General features: G+C 35.0%; 1 protein-coding gene across 3 annotated transcripts in view; it reads left to right on the top strand.

Annotated features, from left to right (window-relative positions):
* SLC30A7 (solute carrier family 30 member 7) overlaps window positions 1–26,666 on the top strand; it is a 96,094-nt gene that overhangs the window by 12,905 nt on the left and 56,523 nt on the right. For all 3 annotated transcript variants that reach the window (XR_011390547.1, XM_070077969.1, XM_008264812.4), the window contains 5 exons: window positions 3,360–3,447; window positions 4,097–4,223; window positions 9,589–9,732; window positions 20,273–20,323; window positions 24,094–24,229. Coding sequence is in view for 2 of the 3 variants with exons in the window: in XM_070077969.1 (XP_069934070.1) it covers window positions 3,360–3,447; window positions 4,097–4,223; window positions 9,589–9,732; window positions 20,273–20,323; window positions 24,094–24,229 (546 nt within the window). In the remaining variant the exon portion in view is untranslated. The remainder of the gene's footprint in view (window positions 1–3,359; window positions 3,448–4,096; window positions 4,224–9,588; window positions 9,733–20,272; window positions 20,324–24,093; window positions 24,230–26,666) is intronic.

Raw genomic sequence — 26,666 nt, 5'->3', positions numbered from 1 at the left:
TTCTAATTACTTTGGTCTATGCTTGTGATCTCTCCCTCACTTTACCAACCTCCCACCCCCTAACACTTTTTCTCTAATTCTTTCTTTCCTTCTGCTCTTTCACTGCATCTCTTACCCTGTATCTTTCAGGTCCTTTTTAACTGTCTCATTTCTTTTTGCTCTCTCTTCTCCAGCCTCTTTCCTTCTTTCACTGATTCTCCTTCTCCTTTCCTGTGCAGTTATCCTGTTGTATCCTTTTGATCACACACATCGTCTTATTCTCTCTCATGTCCCTTGTTCTTTTGCTTTCCTTCATTGTTTCCTCTTTCTTTCCAGTTTTGGTTTGTTCTTTAGTGAGCACACACACTCTTTTACTGGCTTATATTCTTTACAGATAGTCATTGAAGATCCAATGTGAGTTGAATATTCTGCTGGTTCTAATGATACAAAGATGAATAAGATATGGCTCATGCCTTGGAAAAACTTGTGATCTCATTGGGAAACAGTTTTGTAAAAAGAACCATTGTAGCTATATATTGTGACAACTGCTAAAAGAGAGATAATGAAGTTCTGAGGAGAACTTGCTAATTTTACTTATGTAAGGCAAAAATGCTAATTATGCTTTTTTTTATAGTATAGAGCAAGAGCTTCTGTATATCTATAAATTCAAACAGCTTGATAGCTCAAATAAGAAAATTTTCTGTGATAATACTATTTTGGTGACTATCAAATAATCTTGGAATATAGTTACTAAAACATCATTAAATCTATTTCAAATCAGTTAAAGATTATATCTAAAGTTATAATCTAATTGGAAAATTAGCAATTCAAGTATGTTCAGAAATCTAATTAGAATGTCTTATTCAACAATCTTTTATTTTGCCACTTTTCTTTTTTTTTCCTTTTGGGAAAGAGTTAAGGTATAAAAAGCTAGTAAATATCTGAAACTATGAATAGTTGTTGTAGTTATAAGTAGCAGTAGTAGTAAAGTGCTGTTGTCAGTACATCAACATGAAACTGGATAGGCTAAGCTCTGTAAACTCCCAATTCAAGATGATCATAATAAAAGACTGACTGTCAGAAGAAGTACTAGCAGGGAAATTGGAATAAGTAAGGACTTTTCAGTATTTCTTTATATAAAAATCATCTTTGTGTTATGTCATACTTTTTTTTTGAAATGGAAGAGCCAGCATGAAAGTATTATCTATCCAGTTACCATGTAGGGGGTTGATGTATACATACATGCTTATTTAGATGTCGGTATATCTTAGCATCATTTTTTGCTCTGTCTGAAGTCTGCTAACAGCATCATACTTAATTCAGCAACAACACCTTCATGAATTGCATGTTCTAATTCCAAGACTCACTCTTTTCAAGTAAACAGTGTTTTGTAAAGGCAAGAGTGTCTAGTTTCCACAAGTTTTTCAATTTAAACTTATAACTACATTGTGAAAATATATTAAAACTACTGGATTACTTGAGTCCAACAATTTATAAAAATTTATGGAGCATACCCAGTAGGCTAGAAATTAAGAACAAGAACATACCTGAAAAACATTCTTAAAAAAAAAATAAGCTTTACTTATTTATTTATTTGAAAGACAGAATGATAGAGAAAGGGAGAGACAGAGATGGGGTGAGAGGGTGTTGGGAGGGATTTCTTCTGTCCTTTAGTTCTTTCCCCAGATGGCCACAACAAACAGCTCTAGGTCAGACTTTAGCCAGGAGCCAGGAACTCTGCTGTGGTCTTCATGGGTGGCAAAGGTACAAGGACATGGGCCATGAAGACATTCTTGCAATCTTGAAATCTAGTGGAATCTTGAAATCTAGTGGAACTCAAGGACAAAACACTTTCAATCAAATATTAACTATAGAACTAGAAGGGTAGATTAAAAGGAAATGCTTTCTATTTTTTAAGATAGTAACTCTGCTGATTTATTACATAAATTCCTAAGCTTAGAGGAAAGCATTATAGCATAATGTTTTAAGCTTCTGCTTGCAATGCTGGCATACTATATCCGAGCACCAATTCAAGGCTTGGCTACTTTGCTTGTGATCCAGCTCCCTATTAATGCTGCTTGGAAAGCAACAGAAGATGGCTCAAATGCTTGGGCCCCTGCCACTGACAAGGAAGATCTCTGTCTCCTTTTTCTGGCACTCTGCCTTTCAAATAAATAAACTATCTTCAAAAATGGGTAAATAAAAATAAACACAGACTTCTAAGTATAGGTTATTGAAGACTGGGTACAAATTATTTAAAATAGCTAGTTACAAATTATTTAAATTAAATGAATTTTCTCTAGAAAAAAAGTTAATCTTTGACAAATAATATATTATTTATATATGTTAGAAAGTAGAAATATGTGTTATTGTTGAGTATCAAAGTACATGCCATGTTAGCATGTATTTGATAGGACAAACTTCAGGATAACTGGATAGATTCCATTTAAAGAGTTTTGTTCTCTTTAAAAGTATTTTTACACTGAAAACCATGTTGTCTGGAAGTTAACATACGAAGCTTAGAAAATGCAGTAGTTTTGATGTTCCCTTATATTGTTTCAGGACCAGAGTGATTAACTGCTTTTGGCATCGTTTGAATTATTTTGAACATACAGTTAAAGTTGTCTCTAATGACTTTAACTAAGCCAAATATACATTATAGAAAAATAAAATGTTTCCCCAATGCTTCATACAGGTAGGAAGCAGAAAGCTTCAGAAGTCCATGGAGAAAAAGACAGGTATTTTTTAAATAGTTTAATTAGAATTACATGAAGCTAGAATTGGCTCTAAAAGTAGGTAATTGAAAGTTTATGATAAATTTATTAATCTTATAGAAAGATTGTTAAAAATATAAATCTCAAGTTGTCTCTGAGATAATTCAGAAATAATTTGGTTCTCCCTTAAATCAAAGCTCCATTTTCCAGAGCTTTGAAATCTGAAAGGTACAAAGCAGAAAGCTTTTCTTAGAAAAGGGGGAATTAATAAATTTTGAAAACTTTTTTTCATACCTTTTTTTCCTATGTTTTATTTTGAATCCTTTCTTCTTTGCTTCTCTGGTCTTATTTTACCATATCCACTGGCAACTTGAGATTTGCCTTTTTGTGAAAGGTCTTTCTAAACCTACTTACTTTAAGAAGGTATTTTGATTGGCTTGTAGAAATCTGTGTGCTTTGTGGCATTCTGCTATTAAACATTAATTCAAAATAATGGAATTTATTTACTCATTTCTATAATATAATATAAAATATGCTATATAATAAATACTTGGTCTTTGCTGTCCACTTATAATCAAATATGGTTTAGAATCATTGAACACACATAAATTTATCATTTGATTTTTAAGAAATAATTTAATAATTCAGTTTTTTGCTCTTTTTTAGGTATGTTAGAGCTGAAGTTCTGGCTGGCTTTGTCAATGGCCTATTTTTGATCTTCACTGCTTTTTTCATTTTCTCAGAAGGAGTTGAGGTATAGTAGATAATGATTAGAATTTTTTAATGATAGTTCTGTAATAAAAATGTTTATTACCTAAAAAGGCATGTAATTGAACAGTTTTAAATGATCATTATATATGAGAACAGTTTTGAATCAGACAAGATATTATCTGTATACAGGAGGAGTTTAAAAACAGTTGAAATTATTAAAATTAAGGGAAATTTTTTGAAATTGAAAGAAATGTCCATACTTTACAAGCTATGTATAAAGCGTTGACACTATGAAAAATAAAGGTACTAAACGGATATTTAGGTCAATTCGGAATGTTCTTAAAGAAAATAGAACCTGAAAGTTTTCCCAATGAATCTCTAATATTTGGTATTTTTTTTAAAAAGCAAGAAAATGTACATATTAATGAACTTAAAACTGGAGGTATTTTAAGATAATGAAGAGGATTAGGTTTGAGGCCAAATATTCAGACTTTAAAATATTTATTTAAAAATATACAATTGCTTCTTTTGCAGAATGTGAGGCCTGGTTTTATTTCTATAAACTATTTGACAGATATTTTTTGAGTACTTTCAATTCTGAAAGTTATTTGACATTTTTAATACTATATTTTTATCAATTGATCAATTAAAAGTTATGTCAATGTTATTTGTTTGTACTGTGTATTTTCTAGAGAGCATTAGCACCTCCAGATGTACACCATGAGAGACTGCTACTTGTTTCAATTCTTGGCTTTGTGGTGAACCTAATAGGAATATTTGTTTTCAAGCATGGAGGTCATGGACATTCTCATGGATCTGGTATGATGGTTAGGACCTTTTGTTTCTTCATTTCCTACTAAGTTTCTGTCAATTATTTACTTAAGAAAATTTAATAATTTTAAAGTTAAACTCTATATAATGTCTTCCTGAACCATTCTTCTTCTCCATTTCATTGTCTTCTCAGTTCAGTGTGGATTCCCTCAGATTTCCTATAGCTCATGTGTGTAGTGTGATATTATTTATATAAAACAGGTGTCAGAAAAATCACAAAACTAATCTGTTTCCTAAAAATTGTATTTGTGTGTGCATATGAAATTTATTGCATAATTGCTTTTTGAATCCTTCCATTTGGTATACATCATCTACCTTGTTTAGTTAACAGCCGTATAAAGCTCTATGATGTGGGTAATCCTGGTGTATTTAACCAGTGTTCTGTGGATAGATTTTAAATTGTTTACGTTTTTTTCACTAATCTATATGAAGCCTTTCTTTGTGAACATGTGCAAAAGTGTTTTCAGAGCTGTGTTGTCTTATATAGCACTTGTTAGTCACATGTGTCTTATTTCAATTTGAATTGTAGTCAATTGAAGTACAATATAGAAATTTAGTTCCTTATTCACACTATTGACACATCAAGTGTTGTCACATGACACTGCTGCTTTGGACAGTACATATGGAGAACATTTCCATCGACACGGAAAATTCTTTGTAGTATGCTAGGGTGTAGATAGAATTGTTGGAACATAGTATATATACATTTTTAGTTTCAATAAACATTTGAACATTTTCTTCCTGAATAACTGTCCTTCATATTTACTCCCAGGAATAAATGCAAGCACAAATTTCCTCCTGCTTACATAAGTGCATAATATTGTGTGAATAAAACTGTTAAATAGTGTCTGATTTTATTTATTTTCCAATAAGTTGAACATCTTTCTCATGTTTTTAGGTCATTCAGACTTTTCCTCTCCTGTGTATATTTTTGCTTGCTTTTCTGTTATTTTTAATATACTTATATTCATTTTTAATATTTTCTACTTTGATCCTTTGTTTTGTGTGTTGCAGACATCTTTTTCTAGTGTTTCTATCATTAAACTTTATGTAGGAATTCTTGATTTTGATATAGTTTAGTTTTTGTCTTACACTTTTTCTTGTTATGTTTTCTGCTTTATTTAAATAGTTTCCCATCCCAGGGTCATAAATATAATCTCTTATATTTAATACTTTAGAAATTTTGGTTTGATGATTTTTTTCCACCTACCTTTGGTTCTTCATCTACATAATTTATTTTGGATGAGATGAATTAGGGCTTAATTTTTTTTCTCCTAAGTATAAATAACCAGTTTTGTTATCACAATTATATACCTTATTATCTTAACAGCTGCTCTAGGGTTTACAAGTAGCATCTAAACTTAAGACAATCTAGTTTAGGTCAGTAGTAACTTAATTCAGTATTACACAAAAACTACCCCAAACCTCTGTTGCCCCCTCCCTTGTACCACTGTCAAAATACATGTTTATACAAGCCCATTGTATCTGTCCACATTTTATTACTAGAACAAAATATCCAAGGCAGGCTGCTTTATAAAGCAGATTTTTATTTTGGCTCATGGTTCTGGAGGTCCATGGGGTTATACCTGACAATGGCCTTCTTACTAACGTAATCCCAAGGTGGCTCAGGATATCACATTACTCAAGGCAGGGATGTCTCTTGGCCTGTCCTCCTAATCTTACAAAGCTACTCCTAATTAACTCTTAAGGGCTCCACCCTGATGACCATACCTAATTCTAATTATCTCTCAAAGGCCACATCTCCAAATACCACATTCAGTTCAGTTTAATACTTGTTTCAAACCATTGACCCTTGGGTGCACGCTTAAACCATATCCAAACCATAACTCCCATCAACAGTTTTATAATATTTATTTATTAATTGATATAATTAAAAAGGAAACAACTATCCGACATGGGAAGTGGGATACAAAGCAGTCTCATACAATGGCAGATGCCCTAAACAGCACTCTGGCCTCAGAATAAGCCCTTAAGGCATTCAGATGGCTAAAAAGCCCATGAGTGTTTCTCAGGCATGGAAAGCCAAGACACTGTGGCAAAAAATGACCTAAATAAAAGATCTCTGCGAGTGAGATCCCAGTGGAAAGAATAGGCCATCAAAGAAGAAGGTACCTTTCTCTGAAGGGAGGAGAGAACTTCCACTTTGATTATGGCCTTGTCTAAATAAGGTCAGAGTTTGTGAACTCAAGAGGCTTCCATAGCCTTGGCAGCTCATGGCAAGAGCCTTGGGTGATTATTGACGTCATAAATAAGAGTGTCAGTTGTTAAATCAACAACAGGAGTCACTGTGCACTTACTCCCCCTGTAGGATCTCTGTCCTTAATGTGTTGTACTATGCGAATTAACGGTGAAACTAGTATTCAAACAGTACTTTATATTTTGTGTTTCTGTGTAGGTGCAAACTGCTGAAATCTTTACTTAGTATATGCTAAGTTGATCTGTATATAAAAATAATTAAAAATGAATCTTAATGCAGAATGGGATGGGAGAGGGAGTAGGAGATGGGATGGTTTGTGGGTGGGAGTGAGATTATAGGGGGAAAACTGCTATAATTCAAAGGTTGTACTTTTGAAATTTATATTAATTAAATAAAAGTTTTAAAAAAAACAAAAAAATATTTATTTATGCAACTGTCTTTTAAACCACATAAGAAAATAATAGTGTTGAAAATGTGCGTACTCTTAGGGCTGGCTCTATAGCATAGCAGGTAAAGCTGCCTCCTGCATTGCTGGCATCCCATATGGGTGCTGGTTTGAGTCCTGGCTGCTCCACTTCTGATCCAGCTCTCTGCTATGGCCTGGGAAAGCAGTGGAAGATGGCCCAAGTGCCTGGGCCCCTGTACCCATGTGGGAGACCTGGAAGAAGCTGCTGGCTTCTGGCTTCAGATCGGCCTATCTCCAACCTTTGTGGCCATTTGTGAGTGAGCTCTACCTGTGCCTCTTTGTAACTCTGCCTTTCAAGTAAATAAATAAATCTTTTTTAAAAAATGTGTAATTAATCTTTCATATTACTTATGTTCCTTTACTAATGTTCTTTCTTCTTGTGGATTTGAGTTACTGATTAGTATCCTTTCATTTCACCCTGAAGGACTTGCTAATGTTTTTGAGGGACAACTTTTCATCTGGAAATGTCTTAATTTCTCCCTTATTTTAAAGGAGATTTTAGTTGAATATAGAATTTTTGGTTTAGTTTTTCCCCCTAACAATTTGATATCATCTTAATGTCTTTTGACAGCCATAGTTCCTTTTGAGAAGTCACTTAGTAGTTTTGTTGTGTTTCCTATGTACATAAGGTGTTTTTGTCTTGTAGAACTTCAAGATTTTTTCTATGTATTTGACTTCCATCGATTTGATCTTGAGGTCTCTATATAAAGCTTTTTTTTTTTTATTTTAAGATTTATTTCTTTATTTGAAAGTCAGAGTTACACAGAGAGAGAGAAGAGGCGGAGAGCGAGAGGTCTTCCATCTTCTGGTTCACTCCCCAGTTAGCCATAATGGCTGGAATTGTGCTGATCCAAAGCTAGGAGCCAGGAGCTTCTTCTAGGTCTCCCATGTTTGTGCAGGGGCCCAAGGACTTGGGCCATCTTCTACTGTTTTCCAGGCCATAGTAGAGAGCTGGATCAGAAGAGGAACAGCCATGACTAAAACTGGTGCCCATATGGGATGCTGGTGCTTCAGGCCAGGGCTTTACGTGCTGCACCACAGTGCGGGCCTCTGTAACTATTCTGCTATGACATTGTATCTTACTGCCAAGGTTTGTTATTCATGGTGTGTGTTTTTATTGTTGTTGTGTTATTTTCCTTCTAGGCTAATTAAGTAGATTTAATTTGTGATCATTGAGTTTTCTGTTTGTTGTAAATTTTAAGTTTTTGTTCTTATTTTTACCTTGCTTCCTAGAGAATCACATCTGAGCTAGTATAATTTGGTGGTCAGCCAGTGATTAGCATATTTCCTTAAATGCCTTGTTTATATATCTTCTACTTTTGCCTGCGGCATCTTTGTGAGAAAGCACGACTTAAATTTTAGGCAGTGTAAAAAAGACATCCTTTGCTTTCACTTCCTGCTTCTGAAGGGTTTCAAGGTCAATGAGAGATGAATGATGAATTCTTCCTTGTCAAGTCTTTCTTCCACATGTATACAGTGTGTGTATAACCTTTTAGATCCCCAGGAATATGTTGGTTTTCAAAGTTGCCTAGGGTTGTCTGCTTAGGCATTTCTTTTTAATTCTCCATCAGGCTCTTCTTTGCCACAATAGAAATCCCAGCCTTCTGCATCTGACTTACTACTAGGAATTAGCCATTGTTTTTAGTGATGTCCTGTTCCCAAACTTTGTCCTCCTCAAGCTGAGCTAGTCTCTTAAGATCCACATTGTTAAAATAAATTTTCCCAGGAAACTGAAAGTTTGGACAAAATATTGATTGTGAAGAAAGTGATGCTTTTAAGAAAGCACCAAAAGACATCCACTATTTCCTTATCTGTAATCCTGCCTGACTTTTGGCTACTTTGCTCAGGTGCCAGGAAGGAAGGTAGCATGGGAATAGTTTTAAATTTAAAGGTCAAAGATCTTGCTGTCTTACCATAGTTCAGTAGTTTCTTATGGATAAATGATTTCTAGTGTGTTTTGTGGTTGTGATTAATTGCCAGTATTCTGGGAATTAATATTGTTGGTTTATGGTATATTTTCATAATTTTGTTGTTTTCGAGAAGTGGTGGTTCACTGAGGTAATCCCTTCCACCATCCCATAGTCATGCATTTTTTCTTAAAATGTAATGCTGAATTTGTGCTGGTAATTAAAATTTTTGCAAACATGAGTGATACTTATAAATTGGGTAACATTCATTGTTTTTGTGTGCTTTTCAATAGACTCATTAAGATATTTCTTGATGGCTTGAAAGTTTTAATATAATGTTTCAAAACCTTCTTACTAAAGGCAGCAGCTTCTCTGTCTTTGTCTCATTGTGACCATTTGCAAATATTTTCTGTAATCTCTGTTAGTATGTCTGTGTTTTTACTGTTGTGTCCCAGTGTCTTTAACATAGTATAACCCAAATAAATATTTCTTGAATATACAAATAACTATCTTCAAATATTTCTGTGTCCTTCTAGTCAGTACTTATTTTCATTTCCAGGAAAGTCTGTCACCTCTTTTTATGCATTCACTTTTGTCCTGTAGTTTATAGTAGGAACTCGGGATTATTTAAATTAATCTATAACACTTCTAACAAGTAAATGTTCATTGAATTGAATCAGGCTTTAGAGAAGATTCTTTTTAGTAGTTTCAGCATTATTGTAACTATGTAATGTATTTTTCTGTTCTAACACTCTTTTTTAGGCCATGGACACAGTCATTCCCTCTTTAATGGTGCTCTAGACTCGGCACATAGCCATGGAGATCACTGCCATAGTCACGAAGTGAAACCTGGTGCTGCACATAGCCATGATCATGCTCATGGACATGGACATTTTCATTCTCATGGTGAGTATAGCCTAAAGATTTTCAGTTTGATAACCTTCCAAATACATAGAAATTGTGTAGGTTACTTTTCCTAGTTGAAGTAGTCTATTAAAAGTGTATTGTCATAAATTTTCTAAGTAATCAGTCTAAATGGTTTCTAGGCCTAGTTCATTTTTAGTATATCATGAAATTAACTCTTTTCAGTAAACATTGTAATAAAATTTCACTATTTTAAATGAATGTCAGTGAATGAGTAACAATTGCAATTCAGCAAATGAAAATAATTTTTTTAAGTATGATGAAGCCTATTGTGTTATATAAACTTATAAAAATACCATAGGGATTTTCAATCTATTACATTTTTTTTAATTCTTGATGTTTATTATCTAATATTTCTTTTTAGCCTTTTAACTTTTACAGCATTTATATACTAAGTTATAACTTATATATCAACTTAATATTTTATTTTAAATTATAGTTTAAACAGTTTACTCATAAATATCAGGGTTTAGATTCATAGGCGATAAGTTTAATTAATCTTTTTTTAACCTAGAAACCTTTTATTTAAGGTATATTTATTTACAGACTTCAAACATTTCATAAATATAAATTTAGGAATAGTGATTCTTCCCACCCTATCCTCTCTCCCACTCACATTCCCACCCTCTGTCTTCCTCCCTCTCCTATTCCCGTTCTTCTTTATATTAAGATCTATTTTCAAGTAACTTTATACACAAAAGACTAACCCTACACAAAGTAAAGTGTTCAACAAATGGTATTACAAAAAAATAAAAATAAAAAACCTGTTCTTCAGTAGTAGAGACAAGGGCTGTCCAAAGTTATCATATCTCAAAGTATCAATTTCACTTCCATAGATTATGTTTTGGATACTCTATTAGTTACCACAGATAAGGGAGAACATAGGACATTTGTCTTTTGGAGACTGACTTATTTCACTAAGTAAAAATGGTTTCTAGTTGTATCCACTTTGTTGCAAATGACCGGATTTCTTTTTTCTTTAACTGCTGTGTAGTTCTCTATGGTTTACATATCCCATAATTTCTTTATCCATTCTTCAGTTGACAGACATCTGGGTGGATTCCACATCTTAGTTCTTGCACATTAAGCTGTAATAAACATGGGGACATGGATAACTTTTTAATATGTTTATTTCTTTTGGTTTGGGTAAATTCCCAGGAATGGGATGGTTGGGTCCTATGGTAGGTCTATATTCAGATTTCTGAGGTATCTTCATACTGTCTTCCCCAGTGGCTGTACCAGTTTATAATTCCCACCAACAGTGGATTAGGGTACCTTTTTTCCTACATGCTTGCTAGCCATTTGTTGTTTGTTGATTTCTTCATGAAAGCCTTTCTAACTAGGGTGAGGTGAAACCTCATTATGGTTTTGGTTTGCATTTCCCTGATGGCTAGAGATCCTGAGCATTTTTTCATGTGTCTGTTGGCCATTTGGATTTCCTTTTTTGAAAAATGTCTGTTCAAGTCCTTTGCCCATTTCTTAACCAGATTGTTTCTTTGTTGTTGAAATTCTTAAGCTTTTTATGGATTCTGGATATTAATCCTTTATCAGTTGCAAGGTTTACAGATATTTTCTCCCATTCTGTTGGTTGCCTCTTCACTTTGCTGAGTATTTCTTTCACAGTGCAGAAGCTTCTCAATTTGATATAATCCCATTTGTCAATTTTGTCTTTAATTGCCCATGCTCTGGGGTCTTTTCCAAGTAGTCTTTGCCTGTGCCAATGTCTTCCAGGGTTTTCTCAATGTTCTTTAATAATTTGATTGCATCAGGTTGTAGATTTATGTCTTTAATCCATTTTGAGTTGATTTTTATATAAGGTGTAATGTAGGGGGTCTTGCTTCATACTTCTGCATGCTGAGGTCCAGTTTTCCCAGCACCATTTGTTGAAGAGACAGTCCTTGCTCCAGGGCTTAATTTTAGATCCTTTGTCAAAGATAAGTTGGTTGTAGATGCGTGGATTGATTTCTGAGGTTTCTACTTGGTTCCATTGGTCCACCCATTTTTTTTTTTTTTATGACAGTACCAGGCTGTTTTGATTAAAACTGCCCTGTAGTATGTCTTGAAATCTTGTATACTGGGGCCGGTGCTGTGGTATAGCGGGTGAAGCCACCGCCTGCAGTTCCAGCATCCCATATGGGTGCCGGTTCGAGTCCCAGCTGCTCCACTTCTGATCCAGCTCTCTGCTATGGCCTGGGAAAGCAGTGGAAGACAGCCCACATCCTTGGGCCCCTGCGCCTGCATGGAAAACCTAGAAGAGGCTCCTGGCTTTGAATCAGCGCAGCTCTGGCCATCGTGGCCATCTGGGGAGTGAACCAGCAGATGGAGGACCTTTCTCTCTCTGCCTGTGCTTCTCTATCACTCTGCCTCTCAACTAAATAAATAAATCTAAAAAAAAAAAAAAAAAAAAGAAATCTTGTATATTGATGCCTCTGGGTTTGTTTTTGTTATATAAGATTGCTTTAGCTATTCAGGGTCTCCTGTGTTTCCGTATGAATTTCAGCATTTTTTAATATCTAAGAAGAATGTCCTTGGTATTTTAATTGGGATTGCATTGGATCTGTACGTTGCTTTCAGTTGTATGGACATTTTGATGATATTGATGCTTTCAATCCATGGACATGGAGGATTTATCCCTTTTTTTTGTGTCATCTTCTATTTCTTTCTTTAATGCTTTATAATTTTCATTGCCGAGATCTTTGATGTCCTTGGTTAAATTCTTGAGTTATTGATTTCCAGCTTCATTCTGTTGTGGTCAGAGAAGATGCATGGTATGATTTTGATTTTATTGAATTTGTTGAGACTTGCTTTATGGCCTAGCATATGGTCAGTCCTAAAGAAAGTTCAATGCACTGGTGAAAAGAATGTGTGTTCTGAAACTGTAGGTTGAAAAGTTCTGTAGATATCCTTTGCGTCCATTTGGTCTATAGTGCAAATTAACTCTGTTGTTTCCTTGCTGATTTTCTGTCTAGTTGATTTGTCTGTTACTGGAAGTGGGGTATTGAAGTCACTCATTACTATCATATTGGAGTCTATGTCTCCTAAGACCTTTATGTTGGGTTGTTTCATAGTATCTCATAAATCTCCAACAATGTTTTTATTTTTCTAATTTCTAATTTTTTTTGGTCTGTTAAATTTTCAGAGATTTGTCTTCTAACTTGGATATTCTTTCTTCTGCCTCACCAAGTTTGTTGTTAAGGCTTTCCACCGCATTTTTTATTTGATCTATTGAATTCCTTATTTCTAATATTTTATTTTGATTTCTCTTTAAAATTTCAATTAATTCCTTTTCTGGCATCTCATCAATCTCTTCATCATCACATTCTGGTTTTGAAGGGTTGTTGTGTTCCTTTGGGGATGTCATGTTTTCTTCCTTATTCTTGTTTCTTGAATTTCTGTGTTTATTTTTAGGTGTTTGTTGAGATACCTGTTGGTTTTTTTTTTTTTTCCCTCTGATTGCTTTTATCTTTGTAATGTGCCTCTGAGGCTTAGTGGAATGTCTTTTCTTTCACTGAATACTCAGAGGCATGTGCTGAGTGTGGCCAGGGTGCTTTATTCAGTGCTACAGGATGAAGGAAGTGTCTAAGCTGACACCCTAGTTGAGCATGGTAAATCTCCTTTTTTAATCAGAAAGGATTTGATCAGCTTTGTTGGTGCAGTCTCATGCTCACCCCCTCTCCTCCAAGGCCACCTATGCCCAGTTGCTAGCCCCAGTGGGTGCAATATTCATCCGCACTGCCACAGGAACCACATGAAGGATCTCTGCAGTCCTCGGTGTGAGCACAAATCTTACAGCAATGACCCTCCCCAGGCAATCAGGGAACCCCTAGTATGTGGAGCCGCCCATAGAGACTGTCCAGAAACTCAGCCACATCCTGTGTTCTCCCATGCAGCCACAGTGTTTCCACAGTTCCAGCACACAAGGCCCCCACAGTCACGGGGCATGGAGGATCCACTCTTCCCTGCCAATCTGTCCCGTCCAGAGAGGCAGAGACACTCTGAGAGCCAGATGTGTTTGGGTACTTTGCCCAGGCAGCCTAAGCCCCAGAGCCTGTGATGTGCTGGGAGGCTGGGGGCACCTCACAGTCCTACATGGGCACCCAACCCCCTGTCATTTCTCCCAACAGACTCAGGAATCTCCTCTTGGCTGGTTGCCGAGAGCTCAGACAAGCGGGTGCAGATGTTACGTATATCCAAAATAGCATCCGCCGTCTCCAGCTAGTTACTGAATGCTGTTGTTGGGTGGTAGGAGAGAGAGAAATATACCCCGTTCTTCCTTCTAGGTTAGCAGGTATACCCTCCCCACAGGGCTCCAGGTCTGACTCACAATTGGCCTTCCCCACAGCTTTATTACCAGTGGCTTGGGATGCTGAAGTCTGGTCTCACCTCACTCTCCAAAGCTGGTGCTGAGATTCTTGACTGTTGGGGTATTGTGTTGTGTTCATATTCATGCTGCGTGTCCACACCATCCATTTAGATCCATCGTGTCCCTTTAACTTGCATGGAGTTTCCACTGAAGTTTATCCTCCTAACTCTTCCCTGAGATTGCACTCTCTCCACCTTTTTTTTTTTTTAACTGTCTTCCCGTTAGACTGGACCAGTAAGTACCCTCCTTATTCTGCCGTCTTGGATTCTCTTGATTAATCTTTAAATAGACTGTGCTTAAATATTATTTGTACTTGGTGCATAGACTCCTGAAGATTTAGATTTGAAAATATGATGGGAACCATGGGAACTGAAAATTCTAAGCTCTTAATTTTTTAGTCTTTAAATTTGTTAACTACCTTAATGAAATATAATTAATACACAAAAAGATATACATATTTATTGTATACAACTTGATGTATTTGGAGATAAATGTACCAGTAAAACTGTCACCTCAATTTATTTACATCATAGACATACCTATCACTATCAAAAATTTTCTCTTGTACTTTACTTATTCTTATTTACCTGTTTAGACTATAAAACTTAATATAAAACCTATCCATTTGGCAAATTATTAAATATATAAATGGCATTGGCTAGCGCCGTGGTTCACTAAGCTAATACTCCGCCTGCGGCGCCAGCCCCCTGGGTTCTAGTCCCGGTTGGGGCACCGGATCCTGTCCCGGTTTCTCCTTTTCCAGTCCAGCTTTCTGCTGTGGCCCAGGAAGGCAGTGGAGGATGGCCCAAGTGCTTGGGCCCTGCACCCACGCACCCACATGGGAGACCAGGAGAAAGCACCTTGTTCCTGGCTTCGGATCGGCGTAGCGCCAGCTATAGTGGCCATTTTGGGGGTGAACCAACGGAAGGAAGACCTTTCTCTCTGTCTCTCTCTCTCACTGTCTAACTCTGCCTGTCAAAAAAAAAAAATATATATATATACACACACACACACACACACACAAATGGTATTAACTGTAGGCACTATGAAGTGAAGATCTACAGGATTTATCTAGAAAGGTACAAAGGATGTAACTGAAACTTTGTATTTTTACTAATACTTTCCCCTTTGTATCTCCCTCCTGTCTCTGGCAACCACCATTCTACTCCTTATAAATTTGACTATTTTAAATTCCTCATGTAAGTGGTATCATGTAATGTTTGTCATTCTTATCTGGCTTAGCATAATGTTCTCCAAGTTAATCCATGCTTTTTTCAAGTAGCAGAATTTCCTTCTCTTTTAAGGCTGAATAATATTCCATTATATATTTGTGCATTTTGTGCACACCACATTTTCTTTATGCATTGATTTTTGATGGAACTTTAGATTGCTTCCATGTCTTGACTATGGTGAATAATGCTGTAGTGAACATGGAAGTACAGATGGCTCTTTGAGATCCTAATTTGAGTTTCTTTGCATAAATTTCCAGAGTGGGTTTGCTGTCATACAGTGGTTTATTTTTAACTTTTTTAGGAAGTTCCATTGTGTTGTATATACTGGCTACACTAATTTACATTCCCACCAAGAGTGTACAGATGTTCCCTTTTCTCCACATTCTCACCGACACTTATTAACAGGTGTGAGATGTCATAGCTTGTCCTTTTCATATCCCTGTTGGCCATTTGGAGTCCTCTTTGGAAAGATTTCCATTCATTTTTCAGTTGGGTTATTTATTTTTCTGCTCCTGAGATATATGAGTTGTGTATATATTTTAGACATTAATTCTTTATCAGATATGTAGTTTACAAATATGTTGTGCCATTCCATCAGTTGTCTTTTTCTTTTGTTTATGTCCTTTACTGTGCAGAAGCTTTTTGTTTGGATGTTATCCCACTGGTCTATTTTTGCATTTGTTGCCTGGGTTATTCTAAAATTTGCCTTATTTTTGTAATGATTACAAAAATGCTTTGAAACCTTAGTTTTCCAATTACTTTGCTTTAAGCATCCCAAAATAATTTTGAAAAACTGTATATCCTTCACACATTTACAAGATCATTTCTTTTAAATTTTGGTCTAACAATTGCAAAGAATGTAATTTCTGACACATTTTAGGTTACATTTTAGAATGAAACTTCATCATTCTTGGAATTAAAAGATACATTTACCTTGGAATAAAAATTTTGAAATCCATGCATATGAAATCTTCAACGTTGTGAAAATTCACTTTGTGGATGGATTTCAAAAACTTTTTGCATCAGAATGTACTTAGCTTTCAATTCCATTTCCATGTTGTCTCATATTTGAAATATGTATCTTAATTAGATAACTGGAGCTCTTTTTTCTGTTTTTTTATAGAGAAATAATTAAATGTCATAAAGCAGGATTTTATATCAATTCAGTTCCCATTTTTCATCTTTACAATGCTAAGAAAACTTAAATAGAGCAATACTATAACAGTTTCAATTTTTTAAACACTTTTATAAATAAGTTCCAAAATCTACAATGATCTAGAATCAAAAATTTTTGTTAATTTATTAATTCTGTGTTCTATTAGCTAATCCCTACATTTTAATCAAAGCAAAGAATTGGGAACCACATGGCTTATAAATGGACTTGTTAATCCATTATTAAAGCCTTTTTTCCCTTACATTGCCACCAACATTTTCTAGTGACTCCTTGTCTGTTGCTGTAGAATTTTTTTTTAATACAATGAGCAGTGCACTGCAGTTAGATTCCATTTAGGTGAAATGTAGGTATATTTGGTCAAGAAGGAGAAGAGTAGATCAGCAAGAAGTTGCATGGCCTTGAGGAATTCTCAGGCAGATCTGTTTTAGAAAAGCTTGAATTTTTGTGAATCTACAAATAGAGTCCCGTGCATTTATTCTTCTCAGCTCCAGCACTTCCTTTATCCTTGCCTTAAACTCTGAACCACTCTTTTACCCACTGTAATCAGTGATTACTTTGCATGATGTATAACATGGCATAATCATGTGATCCTGTAATTATCCTAGAATTTCAACTGACTGTTTATGAGATTCAACATAGACAAAATTGAAACGAAAAGGAGCAACTATCCATTAACAGAGTCTAGCACAGACCTAGCATATAGGAACAACTTATTAAACACTGGGTTCATGAATGTTTAAGTGCTATTTATATTTGTTTTTAAATCTTATTAAATGCTGAAAAATCCTTCTCCAGGTTTAATTTCTCTTCCACCTCCAAACCCCATAAAGCCAAATAACGTAAGTTGCATATTGTTTGTCCGAAATGTTTCAGATTTTGAATTTTTTCAAATTTTTAGAATATTTGCATAGCCTTTACTTCCTGAACATCCCTAAACCAGATTTTGGAGCATTTTAGATTAGAAAATGAGATTAGGATTACTTGGTGAGGAGGTATACAAGATGTAATTTTTAAAAATTGTTAGAAAAGGCCGGCGCCGCGGCTCACTAGGCTAATCTTCCACCTGCGGTTCTGGCATCCCAGGTTCTAGTCCTGGCCGGGGCACCGGATCCTGTCCCAGTTTCTCCTCTTCCAGTCCAGCTCTCTGCTGTGGCCCGGGAGTGCAGTGGAGGATGGCCCAGGTCCTTGGGCCCTGCACCCGGGTGGGAGACCAGGAGAAGCACCTGGCTCCTGGCTTCGGATCGGCGCAGCGTGCCGGCCATGGCGGCCATTTGAGGGGTGAACCAATGGAAGGAAGACCTAAAAAAAAAAAAAAGAAAAAACATTGCTAGAAAAGGCATGTTTTAGGTTTTAATACAGTACTTATTTTGGTAGACTAGAGACAAATGTTTAAAAATTTCATCAAATACATTTGTTCAGAGTCATACAATACGTACAGTAAACTCATCTTGTATTCCAGTTACCATTATTGTCAACAGGAGTATTGGCTATTGCTTGGAGTTTTAAATTTTCATTCATGTGCCAGGCATGTTCTAAGTGCTTCTCATACATTAAGTTTTTAAATACTCTAAATATTTATTCTGATGTGGTAGATACAGCTGTTGTCCCCATTTTCTAAATAAAGAACTGAAGCACGCAAAGAGGTCATAAGTACTAGTAAATAGAAAATCTAGGATTTGAGCACAAAGAATCTGACTTTAAAAATTTGTGTTCTTATCTGTCATTCTGCCCTAAATATTGTGTAAGCCAGGTATGGGTACAAAGGTAAAAGGAATATGATTTCATTTTGCTTCTAAGAGACATTCTACTATCACAAGAAAATATTGTGAGCTTCATATTTACTGAAGTCCTACACTGTGAGTGTAGCAAGCTATATTTAAAAAAAAAAAAACACTTAAGTTTCAGTAACATAAGCAATAAATCGCCTTTAGGTTGTTAGGATAGGGAAAGTGAGGACTTACTCATAGCAGTTTGGGGATCCAGACTCCTTCCATTTATGGAATTCCTAACTGGTGGAAGGTTCTAGTGGATTCTTTGCCTCAAACTGGAGAGAAAATACATAGGTGATTATGTTAGATGTTCTTAGGAGCCTGGCAATGGTTTGCATGTCAAATTTCTTTGTCTGCAACTCAGTGTTAGAGCACCATCTAACTCAAGGGAGCATAGGAAATGGAGCCTAGTTGCGTACCCAACAGGAAAAAGAAATGGGTTTGCTAAGCAACTAGTGATAACATACTGGTTATCTGGGAGGGGTTCTAGATTTCATTTTGATGGAAGTTGCACACAAGTACTTAAAAAAGTTTGTGGAAGAATGAGATTAAGAGATAAGTTTATTTTGGTTAAAAAAATTGAAATCCATGCATAGCTTTTTCATAATGTACATTTTCCACGAACCTTTTGAAGACCTTTTGTATTTTTTAACTATTTCATTAGCATAGCAGAATCTACTCTTTAAAATAGTGATTTTGAAAATGTTTTGGGGAAGGCATTGTGATACAGTAGGTTAAGCCGCTGCCTGTGACACTGGCATCCTATATGGGCACCAGTTCGAGTGCTGGCTGCTCCATTTACAATCAAGTTCCCTGCAAATGCACCTGGGAAAGCAGTGGAAGATGGCCCAAGTACCTGGGTCTCTGCCACCTACATGGGAGACACAGATGAAGTTCTAGGCTCCTAGCTTTGGTCTGACGAGGCTAAATGTAGCTATTTGGGGAGTGAACAAACGAATGGAAGATCACTCTCTCCATTTGTGTGTCTCTGTCTCTTTGTCTCTTTCTCTCTATATAACCACCTTTCAAATTAATATATCTTTTTTTTTAAATGTCTTTATCTAGACCTATTACTAGAAAGGGCCGTCTGATGCCTTGATCAGTAGTTTCATTTTTAAAACAGTGCCACTTTTGAGTATCAGCAAAGCATTCTGGGTAGCTTCTTTTTCCTTCCTACATCGCCATATGTAGTCAGAAAATAGGGTTGTGTAGCCTTATGCTTTTGTGTTTTGCTGTCGCCTTATTGCAGATCATTGTGTTGGTACTCTGTCAAAGCAGTAGTGAGTGATAAGCATACATGGGCTCTTGCTGCTGTGGGTCAAGAACCAGTGAGTACAGGCTGGTACTCATTTAGTGGTGATCAGAAAGCTTGTCAGTCTTCCTGATAATCTTTTAATACAAGTGTTGCTCTTCTTTTACCTTGTTTACCTATATTCTGCTTTTATGTTAAAGCTGACCTGTAATCATCAAAGTATTTAAGTAGAAATTATATCAATGTTTTCATCTTTTTTACCATAAGGTTAAAATTTTATAAAGAATCTTATTTCTTCTGTATGAAATGCTTGACACATATAAAATATATTGAAAAGCAGATGTTTGTCTTAGGGTATCCTAAATTCTGTCCTGGTTTCATTTCTTGGACCTCTTATAGCTTTGATTTTATCTGAATTTTTCAATTGTAAGACTGCAGAGGATATTTTAGGCATATTGAAGATATTGACAGTGTTGTTAATTTCCTGTGCTTTTAACTCTTTGATACAATTTCCAAAATACTCTGTACCATTGATATATTTTAAAACTGCCTCTGCTGGATTTACCTATACTTAATTACTTTATTAAATTTTTAAAAATATTTTTTAGGTGTGATGTGGCTATATATTCATTCATCCTTAATGATACGTTTGAATGAAAAGGACTTTGAATTGAAAAATTTGAGTCAGAATTGAAGATATGTTTTAAAATAATTTAACTTAATTCTCTACAGATGGTCCCTCTTTAAAAGAAGCGCCAGGACCCAGCAGACAGATTTTGCAAGGTATGACAAGCAATTTGTATGTTTCTCAGTTTTATAAAAGTAGTTTCATAGCTTTGAGTTCTCTGATGTTTTCCTTTAAAAAAAATACATGACTTAATATTTATGTTTAAACAGACTTCTTGGTGATTATTTTATATATGTTATGAGGTATACTAGCAGATATTCTTTTGCCACTTTCTTAGGTTTAATTAAAAAAATACTCAGAAACTATCTTACTTAACTGTAGGTAAATGTACTATAAACACAGGTCTGTGTGCGTAAAATAGTACGTTTGTTTTCATGGAATTACTGCATAATTTACTCGAATATTGTTATGCTGTAAGAGAGCTCAGAGCTAAACATGTAATGCAGAATGAGACCTTCATCATATTTGTAGGTGTCAACTGATGATACCTGAACAGAAGCTCCAGATCATGATATATTAAAAGTTATACAAGTCAGAGAAAATCAGTCTTGTCTATAAACTGTAGTTTTCTTTTTTTTGAAATATGAACCAATCATTGGTTCTGAGTTTCTACTTAGACTTTGTTGTCAAGGTTTCTTCAATCCAAGCTCCCTGTCTCACTATGTTTATTAAATTTGATTTCAATCTGACTTTTTCAGTAGCCTCTGATCTAATTTCCATTGCACCTGTTTGTCCACTATTTCTTTATGAAACTTTTTATATTTTCACTGTGAATGTGGTCCTCAATTCTGAAAAATTTATTTTTATCAGGCTTAAATATATCTTTCAGTCACTAATGTTCCAATATAAAATATTTAGAATTGTTTTAAAACAGCATTTGCTTAAATAGCTTGTTTTCATGCATATTTGATCCATATATATTAAGTGTTATAAATTAGCCTTGCTAATTTTTAGTTTTGAGAATCATCATATGTTGGAGGAAAGAAAGATCTGCCTTCATAATTATTTTTATAAAAGCTTTTATGACAATAAACTCTAGGGTGATTAAAACAGTGATTAAAACACTATTTGGAATACCCACATCCTGTATTAAAATATCTGCGTTTAAATCCTGGCTGTTCTTCCAGCTCTGGCTTTCTGCTGATGCAACTGAGCAACAAGTGTTGGCTCAATTACATGGGACCCTGGCACTCACATGGGAGACTAAGCTAAGTTCTGGGCTCCTTGCTTCTGCCTGGCCCAGCACCAATTGTTGTAGGCATTTGGGATTGAACCAGTGTCTGCTTCTCTTTCTTTGTCTCCCTTCCTTTCAAATAAATAAAAATGAATTTTTTAAAAATCTGAAAATTCTTGGGGCCGGCATTATGGCATAGCAGGTTAAATCACTGCCTTCAGTGCTGACATCCCATATAGGCAATGGTTCATGTTCCAACTACTACAATTCTGATACAGTTCCCTGATAATAGTCTGGGAAAAGCAGTGGAGAACGGCTCAAGTGTTTGGGTCCCTGCCACCCACATGGGAGACGGCGGATGAAGCTCCTGCTCCTGGCTTTGGCCTGGCCCTGCACTAGTCATTGCAAATGTTCTTTGCAGCAACCTGGGGCTGAACTAACAGATAGATCTCTCTCTCTCACCCTTTTTCCCTTCTTCTCTCTGTAACTCTTTGGAAAAAAAATGTCTTTTATAAAAAAATTAAAAAAAATTTTAAGATTCTGTATTTTCCAAAAATCTATCAATATATTGTGACTGAAGCATCTCAATTGATAGTAGAAGAGTAGAGAAAACTGCCTGGCATTAAAACTTGGCTGTAAAACAATCACACAGATACATATGAAAAACCTTGAGTTAATCTAATTTTTAGATTATTTGCTGCATTTTGACTGTGGTCCTTGACTTAGTAATTTTTGGAAGAATTTGTTTGTCAGTATCATATAAAGTCTTCTAAGGAATGAAGTTTATGTAGTAAGTTAAACAGTTTATATTTCTTTTCTTTAGTGATTTTTTTTCATAAACAGATACTAGAAAGTGAGAAAGGCTTAGTTAATGACACTTGCCTTTAAAGCTGGTGTTCTGCTTAACAATTAAGAGGCTGGTAGGTACTTTCCAATCCAAGGAAAATCAAGAGCAAATAGCTTTTTCTTTTTTATTTTCTTTTTAGTGTTTAGAGCTATTTTAATTTCTGACTCATTTAAAATACTTATAAAAGAATATAAAAATTTGGCCTGGGCATTTGGTGCAACAGGTAGGATGCTGCTTGGGATGCCTGAGTTCCATATCAGAGTGCCTTGACTGAGTACCATCTTCTCTGCTTCTGAGAAGATGCTTCTCCAGCTTCCTGCTAATGCACACCTGGCGAGGCAGCAGTTGATGGCTGAAGTACTTGAGTCCCTGCCACTCACATGAGAGACCTGGATGTAGTTCTAGGCTTCTGGCTTCCCCCTGAGCTAGCCTTGGCTGTTACGGGCATTTGGGAAATGGACCATGGGGTAGTCAATCAATCTCATCTACCTTTCAGAAACATTTTTAAAAATGTATTTAAAAAATAATGTGTTAAAAGTATGTATTGCACACAAGAGTTTGTAACTGAAGATCCTCTAATAACTTTTGCTATGGATTGTTTTCCAGTGTAATTTTTAAGTTCAAGTGATCAAAACGCATTAATCTATTTAATTCTTGCTATTTGAAATAACATAGGTTAGAATTTTTTTGTAAGTATTCTCTGACAAAATTCTCTTTTTAATTGACCCCTTAGCTTTTTGAAGAATGATTATGAGTCAGAATGCTATACAAATGAAAAAGTATATGTAGATAGTTGGATATGAGTTATATTTGGTATAAAACTAGTTATAAAATTCCACAGTAGCAGTTTATTGAAATATAATTTCCTGGTACATGTTAAGATTCTGTTGGACATATTAATGGTCAACTTTAAAATTATTAAAAGAATTTTTTACTTTAAGTAAATCTATGTTCCTACACCTAAAGATAATTATAGTTTACCTATTATTACTCAGTAAATAATAAAAAAGGAAAAATGAAGTATTTTCTAAAGTAGGTACATGCTTTTCATTCATCAGTTGTTTCCAAATATTGTAGTTGATGGTGTTGAAGAATGTTCTGTTTTAATAAGTCATTGTTAAAGTTTAAATTTTATCTATTAAAGATATAAATGTTGACTAATTTTTTGTCTCATTCAAGTCTTTTTAGAAACATTATATATGAAACTTGACATTTTTAATGACTTCCCATGCATTTTTCTATTTTAATAAATGAAAGTTCAACATATATTTTATATTAATTTAAAAATACTCAGATTGCTACCTTTTCTTGCATTAAGATTAAGCATAGAATATAACTAATTTAGGTAACAATACCTTTAGGATAAATAACAAATATATCTAGATAAGTAGTTTATATGAAATTCTAGTCTCAAATGGTAATAATTTTCATAACCAGCAGAGGGCTCTCTGTGTACATTTTTTGTAGTTAAATGTTTTCTTGGCCAATTTTTTTTTAGCCTAATGCAGTTTCCTTTCCCTAACAAATTAAATTTTCAACTCTTTTAGTCAGAAACAGATATTCACAAACAATATTTTCTCTCATTCTTCTATTATATCATTAAAAACAAATATAATTTACTAGATCTTTTACCCTCCATTGATTTGAAAAATAAAGATTATTTCAAGTCACAATTTATATATACACTGTACTGTTACCTAGTTATTAAAGTGAATATGCATAGTAACTGATTGTTCAAATTGATATTTTGCTTTTTTATATATATGTAAATTATGGCTTCAAGAAATATTTGTATTTTAAATTAATGAGGAAATATTTTGATTTTTATTATGCTGTATTTCTAGGTGTATTTTTACACATTCTAGCAGATACACTTGGGAGTATCGGTGTAATTGCCTCTGCCATCATGATGCAAAATTTTGGTCTGATGATAGCAGATCCTATCTGTTCAATCCTTATAGCTTTGCTTATAGTTGTAAGGTAAGTGTTATTCTGTTACTTTTTAGTGTTAAAAGGAGATTTAGGTGCTAGATGTGTTACTTAAATTATAGCTATGAAATACAAATTATTATATTGGTTTTCCTTAGTCTTTAAGAAATTCCTATGCAGATTTTGTCATCTTCATATTGTTTCTGTGTTCGCTCTTTATTTTTTTTTTGTCTACAGTTTGATGATTCTTTTTGGTGCCTGGCATTTAAGCTTTTTGGTCATAATTCAAATCAATAATACTTTTCTTAAACCTACCACTGTATCCCTAGTGTAAAATGTTGCAAGTATAATATAATGTATTAATTATAGTTAGAATATCATTCCTTTGACAGCCGTATATTACACTTTCAGATGCAAAGAAAAATCAATGTTTTCTCTGCTAGAACTCTTTTTAATTATACAGTCACGTTATCATATCAGAAGTCTTAAAAAAATCTTTACTGAAATAAATTTGAAAATAAATGTAAATCACAATATTCTTGAAAGAGTATCTGCTTCTTAGCTGTTTGTCATTCTGTTGCTAGCCATAGCAACCATAAACATGAAAAGGTATTTGTGTATAGTTATATAAAATTTCAATAAATGTTTGCTGTTTTTAGTTTCTCAAGTTCTTTTTTCCTGAGGCAATTTTATTATTGGTTTAATTTTTATCAGAATAATAAAAGAATATGTTCCTTTATTTTACAGACTTCAAAGACCTTAATTACATTTATACGTTCTAATTAGACTGTTTTTATTTTTCCATATGATTTTATTGTCAATAAAACTTTTGTAATGATACCAAAGACATACTTGAGGCTAGACTATGTTAACTTTTATAGTACATTGTTGACCAGAATAAATTTAGTAGATTACAATGAAATTGCAATGTTAAGATTAATCATAAGTGGCTATTTTAAAATTCTTGAATAAAATAAGATGTGCTACTTAAATTATGTACAAGGAAGCAATCCTGCTAAACAAGTGGTCTAAACATCAAGTGTACCTGTTAGGGGCTATAGTGTGCCTTTTCAACACATGTATACAATGTAAGTGATCCAAACAGGGTTATCATCATTTGCCATTCTTTGACATCACTTTATAATTGCAGGCTTGGAGCTTCTTCTGTTTGTTGATAAACTATATACTATATGCTATGTTACTATGAACTGTAATTTCTTTGTTACTTCTTAACAGTATTATCTTTGTATCCACTTTTCCTCATTTCCATATATCTCACTTATATCTTGCTTGGAAAACTGTTAACAATCTCCAGCTTGACCTCTTTCTACCTCTTGAAACTCTTTCTTTAATAAGAATTGTGTTACATATAAAAATTATCTTGCTTTAAATTTTTTCAGTGACTTTCTTTCCTGTAGGAGAGTCTGAAGTCCTTAGGGCTTCAGGACATTGTCCCTGTTTACCATTCAGTCTCTCAGTACTTCTCTGTTCATGCTAACTGAGAGAGCCAGTTACCTTATTTTCAGTTGCATGCTACAAGCTCTGGATTCTGAATTTGCTCATATTTCTTCTATCCAAAAAAACTCTTATACTGTGCCTTTTTGCCTTCCTCCTTTTCCTACCCCCAAAGACAGACAGACACACACATACACACACACACGTCTCATGACTACTCATGCTTCAGATCAGATTCAATTTAAATGGATGTCTTCAAGAAGCATTTTCTGTTTCTTTACTTTCCAGGCTAGGTTTAGTATATACTGGTGACAGCTATTGCAGTACGCTTTCATGGTATTTACTTACTGTATTAGCCCGGCGCCGCGGCTCACTAGGCTAATCCTCCGCCTAGCAGCGCCGGCACACCGGGTTCTAGTCCCGGTCCGGGCGCCGGATTCTGTCCCGGTTGCCCCTCTTCCCGGCCAGCTCTCTGCTGTGGCCAGGGAGTGCAGTGGAGGATGGCCCAGGTGCTTGGGCCCTGCACCCCATGGGAGACCAGGAAAAGCACCTGGCTCCTGGCTCCTGCCATCGGATCAGCGCGGTGCGCCGGCCGCAGCGCGCCGGCCGCGGCGGCCATAGGAGGGTGAACCAACGGCAAAGGAAGACCTTTCTCTCTGTCTCTCTCTCTCTCACCGTCCACTCTGCCTGTCAAAAAAAAAAAAAAACTTACTGTATTGAAGTAGCCTATTTTATTGTCTTCTTTCAAGGTCTGTGACTCTTTTTCCATTGTTTTGAAGTCAGCCCCTGACTCTGCCTGGCAAAAATGTTGGTATATGTTGAATTTAAATCAAAAGAAATTCCTGTTTCTTCAGCCTCAGAGCATTACCATCTCTAATCCCTAACATGAATTCTTACTTAATTCTGTTCTCATTCTATTATTCTACAAGTAAAAATAAACACATGCAGAAAGATTTTTACTGAAATATAATACAGCACAAATCATCTTCAGCAGATATTTATTGAGTAGATCCTCCTACCAGGTAGTACAAAG

Source organism: Oryctolagus cuniculus, chromosome 7, assembly GCF_964237555.1.
Source record: "Oryctolagus cuniculus chromosome 7, mOryCun1.1, whole genome shotgun sequence".
Lineage (NCBI taxonomy): Eukaryota > Metazoa > Chordata > Mammalia > Lagomorpha > Leporidae > Oryctolagus > Oryctolagus cuniculus.
This window is presented reverse-complemented; position numbering and strand designations above follow the sequence as displayed.